Here is a 5,220-nt window from a genome sequence, read left to right on the forward strand (position 1 = left end):
AGGAATGGCCTGGGAAGGATGGGCCTGGGCACCATACTGGCACTTATGCGAAGCCCCTTCCACAATGATCTTGCACCCGAGCGTCCCAAATGCTCTGAAATTTCATCTGACACCACTTGAAAGCCACTGTGTGTGTCCTAATACGGTTGTCGGTGCTCTTCCCCGCTCCTGTCTGGCTGCCTGGTGCTGCTGCCAGCTCTGCTGCTTTACCAAGGGGAGGTGCTGCGTTTTTTTAATGGACTGGATAAAAAATGCTGGCAAGCGTTGGTAAATGATGGTGGAAAATGATCTCCTGCCACTTCAACTCCACCTGCCTGGAGTTTTATTTGGAAATGGTCAAAAGTGATTCGGATGGTGGTGATTTTTAATTCTGTTCTAATAGCAGAGAGGCAGACAGGTACTTCTGAGGAAAGCTGTGCTCTGTGTTCGGGTAGGAAAGGGTTTCCTTGTGGTGACAGGATGGGCTTCTCCCCCGGGCTAGGGTTTGAAGTTCTGGGTTTTTTTTAAAGTGAGGCAAGCCGGTTCCAAAGTGGGATGTTTCGTTATGTTACGCTTTCTGCAGCTGTACAGCCTGCCCGTCAGCTGGTCCTTGCAGGACTATTGTTTTTAACATGGTTTTCACTCTCAGATGTGAGGAATGTCTTTGCCCTAGTCCAGCTGGTAGCAACTAGGACGATTGCGTGTAGTCTGAACTTTTCAGCAGTGAAAGGAAATCTGAACTACTGAGGAGCGGCAGCTGGATCTGACTTTCTCTAAGTGTCTGAGGCTGCTTCACTCTGACAACCTGAAAAAAGCAACACACTGTCTGTCGAGCTCCTCTTCCCTTTCCCAGAGGCAGTTTGGTGTGAAAGAGGGTGAAGAGGCGGGTCATGGCTATTGCCTGAGCCTGAGGGTGGTGGTCAGTGGAACTGGGTGTCTTCAGACTGTTGATGGTTGGTGTTTCTTGTTCCCAGTGTCCTGGCGCTGAGCAAGAGAAGAAGAGCCCTTCGTTGTTCTAGTTGTGTGTGGACCTGCGAGGAGGAGGAGCCATTTGACCTGAGCTTCTAGGAGGACAGATCACAGTAAGTGTAGTGCCGTGCTGCCTCTTCTTACTCTTGCCTTCACTATGACATGTCCCTGACTCAGCTTCCTGACACTGGTGATCTTGTTTATCTGTGTATTTCAGTAGTGGGCATGCTCTTGGTGTAGCTCCATCCAGCGGGTGACAGAATGGGAAAGAAGGAGTGCTCGAATGAAGTTGGCGTTTCGAGTATCACTGAAATAGTGGTGTGCTTCGGGGGGACACTTTAATCCCCCATGGTACTGAGTGTCTCTTTTCTCACGTTCCGTAGCCACAGATCGGTATTGCATATGTGCTCAGTTGGAGTCAGCTCTGGTTTTATCCTCTCCCTGAGGATGGGAACAGGCTTAGACCTCTTTCGGAGGTGACCCCATGTAACATTTAGAGAAATATCCAAGTAAGGGTCCTCTGTTTAGTCTGCTTTTCTGTCGTATTTTTTTACTGCCTACAGCTGTTCAGGTGGCCACTATTTTACCTTTTCCTCCTATCTACAGCATCCAAACCTAAATTCTGGTGTAAAATAGACTCATTGTGTCTATTACCACCACGTTCTGACCTGATTCTCTTGTATTTTATTTGGCGTAATAGGTATTGTATTTACCCAAGAATCTGATGAGAGACGTAGAGTCCAGCAGATCCAGATAGATCCACATTGTCCTCAGGTTGCTGCTGCAGAGCTCTGTATTGGCAGGTGTGAAGTTTCCAGGAGGTACTTGTCATCCTGTGGCAGAGAATGCTTTTAAATCAGATTCTAGAACCTCCACTTGTTACGTTGTAGGAGGTGTTTGTTGTTTGAGTGTATGGAGAGGCAGTGACACAGAGAACGTGAGAGAACGAGTAGGGTTCTGATGCTTTTTGGGTGTCATCTCAGCTGGTGACAACCAAGGTGACCTCCTGAGCTGTGCAGGTGAGATGGAATGATGTATGCTGGTCTACTGGAAGCCTTAACAGAAGAGCACAGCGTGTGCTGGTCCATAAGTGTGTATTTTCCTGCTCGTGTGAGTTTGCTTTATTTATTTTTGTGGGAAAAGTGTTTTCCTCTTCAGTTTGACTTCTGGTATGACAGGAATACAAACTGGGTCATACCTACCATGATGAGGGAAGGACTCTTGCAGGGTGTGCACAGGAAGCTGACATAATCAGAGCCTTTGGGTCCTTTGAACACTGTCATCCCACAAATAACTTCTGTGCAAAGCCCCACATCTAAATGTTTATACTTCTGTATCAGTATGTGAATTTATACAGTGCCGTGCAGCTTCCTTCCACAAGTGAGTTCCATCCAACAGGTGTCATGTCCAAGGAAGCTTGTTGGCTTCCCAGAGTAACTGTAATGCAGAAATACAGACTATTCAGAGAAAGCTCTTCCTTTCCTCTTCTCTGTGCACGATGTGGTCTTGTAAATGCAATAAGGAATCTGTGGATTAGGCAAAGTGACTTCAGAATGTCTCTGGATTCCACTCTCGCTGAGGAGCAGGGACTGAGCTCCAGAGACACTCGCCTTGGGGCTGGGATCACAGGACACTTGAGTTTGGAAGGAACCTCTGGCAAGAGGATGGAGGCTCCACAGCCATTCTGGACAACAGACTAAAAACGGTTGTTTTGTTATGGTTAAGTGGAATTTCCTGTATTTTATTGTTGGAGTCTGTTGCCTCTCATCCTGCTGCTGGACGCACTCGGATGATCCCGGCTCTGTCATATTTGCTCCCCCCTCATCAGATGTTTATGTGCATTAATGAGATACCCTTGAGCCACTTCTTCTTGAGGACAAACAGTCCCAGATGTCTCAGCCTCTCTCGTGATGGACACTCCAAGCTCTTAATCGTTCTAGTGGCACTCACTGCAGTACGTCCATCTTTCCCAGTGCCGGAGAGCCGAGGGCTGTACACAGCTCCAGTTGTGGTCCTGTGAGCACTTACTGGAGTGGGAGGATAAGCTCCTTCACCCCACTGACAATGTTCTTCAGGAGACCAGGATGCTTTTTGTCCCTGAAATGGCTTATGGTCAGCCTGTCCCAGGTCCTTTTCTTGCTCTCCAGGCAGCAGCCCACTGCCTTCCCAGGCACGGGTCTTGACATTTACCTTTGCTGACTGTCAGGAGGCTCCCTCACTGCCCACTTCTTCAGCCTGCCGAGGTACTTCTCAGCGGCAGCACAACCCTCTGGTGCACCAGCCACTCCTCCCTGTTCTGCATCACCTGCAAACCCGCTGAGGGTGCTCTGTCCCATCAGGCAGCTCTTACGGCATGTTTATTGGAAGAGCAATGTTGCTGAGTACGTGAAGAGGGATTTATGAAATTCTATGGAAATCTCTTCTGTGAAATTGGGGCTTTGGTCCTGGATCCACCGAAAAGCCCGTTAAATATTGTGGATAATGACTGCTTAATTAGCAGCAGCATGAAGGTGTCATAGCTGATGCTGTGCTGAGCAGACACGATTTGCAGGTGTTATCTTCCTCGGGTCTAAGAGCCTTGTGGCTGCATTTTCATGGCATCATAACTCGGTTCGTAAGTCCTGACAGGACAATGTGACAGCTGGCTGGTATGAAGGCTGCAGGTTTGTGTACCACCTTTACTGTCCTGGTTTTTCATGCTACGCTCAGTCCTGACCTTCTGCAGAATGTGTCTGGGTGCTCCTGCATCATCGCCCTAGCACTTCTCATCACAGGGTTTAAATTCCAAAGTGCCTGTTCAGCTGCTCTGCAGCTCAGGTGTAGACAGGCCCCAGGTTACCTCTTGGAGGTCATGTGTTGCTGAATGTCCCTTCCCTAGTCTTTCAGATATGTCTAGAAAATGTTCCTTAGTAAAACAAGTTGCATAGCACCTAGAATTAAAAATACTCTGTGGAATGATCAGAACTTATATTTAGACACTAATTGGGCTCCCAATCCATGCAGGTACCCTAAGTTTGAATCCAGGATGGAGAGGAGCTGTGAAAGCTGAGAGCACTTTAAGTGCAACTTTCAGAGGCCAAAGTAGTCAAGGTTAAATTAGTAGAGGAGATTAAAGCAGATGCACCTTTGAGTAGATTTTGCTCTTATGGGACTGATTGTTGATCATGTAGCTGTTCAGTCTACCTAGTTTTATCGTCTGTGCACAGTCCTGTGACCAACCTTAGTGATTTCAGAAGGACCAAAGGTGTCATTTGGAAGGTGGTTTTGAACATACATCCATAACTGTTCTGACGCAACCTTTTGGTTTTTTGTAGATACGCACTGCTTGCTTTCCAAAATGTTTGTTGGGTATGAAGATGATGACAACGCTGAAGCATATGAAGATGAACTCTACCACGAGGAGACATCCAGTGAACAGAGTGTTGATAGTGAGGTGGAATTTCATCTGTACAGCCAGATCCACTACTCCCAAAATCTTGGGGGAATCAGCACGCTGGAAATGGATGAAGAAATGGATGACGAAATGGATGATGCAGGAGTCACAGTTCTAGCTGAGAAATGGTGTGAAGATAAGGAAATCGCTGAATTCATTGATTGTGGTAGTCAGGTGTCAGAGGTCATTGTCTTGTCTGATACACCAGATGAAGATAGCGTTTACAAAAGCAAAGCAAAGAAGTCAAAAAGCTCTTTGGCACAAGATGCAATACAAGTGCACCGAGGCTCTTCCACTCCAAACCACACCACAGCTGCTGGGTGTCACACACTGTGTCCTGCTGGGTCAGGTGCAGGCGTTTCAAAGCGAAGGAAAAACAGGAGCGGGAATCTTAGCCCGGTTAGTTCTGCTGGAGTTCATGCCGTCCAGGATGTGTTGGTCATAGATGATAGCTCAGAGGAGGAGAGCTTGGTATCCGAAAGTGATCATGTCGAGAGCTGGATGCTTTTGGGAGCCAATGCGGATGACAGGGATGAAGATATAATGTTGAACCTCGAAGGCTGTGCTACTCCCGTCAGCCAAGGTTAGTACTGGTTTGTTCTTCCATATGTGGTAGGATTTGTCTGCAGTGACCTGATGTCGATGTCTGAAAAGGAAGATAAACAGAAAGCAGACCGTCACTTCAGTAGTGACCTATCTGGAAAGACAGCATTTGTGCTGGCAGAAATTTAGAATGAGTATCAGAGTGATTCATGTTGTGAACTTTCCAGCTTTCCTGTATATTCTGTGTTCCTAAGAGATGCTGCAGGAGAGGGACGTGTCATAAAGAGGGAATGCAA

General features: G+C 47.3%; 1 protein-coding gene across 1 annotated transcript; it reads left to right on the forward strand.

Annotated features, from left to right (window-relative positions):
• Positions 1–4,285: 4,285 nt before the first annotated feature.
• Positions 4,286–4,969, forward strand: LOC104492706 (zinc finger CCHC domain-containing protein 7-like). The gene has a single exon (XM_010135296.1). The coding sequence runs from the start codon at positions 4,286–4,288 to the stop codon at positions 4,967–4,969; it is 684 nt and encodes a 227-aa protein (XP_010133598.1).
• The last annotated feature ends 251 nt before the right edge of the window (positions 4,970–5,220 follow it).

Source organism: Buceros rhinoceros, unplaced genomic scaffold (genome assembly GCF_000710305.1).
Source record: "Buceros rhinoceros silvestris isolate BGI_N320 unplaced genomic scaffold, ASM71030v1 scaffold43150, whole genome shotgun sequence".
Lineage (NCBI taxonomy): Eukaryota > Metazoa > Chordata > Aves > Bucerotiformes > Bucerotidae > Buceros > Buceros rhinoceros.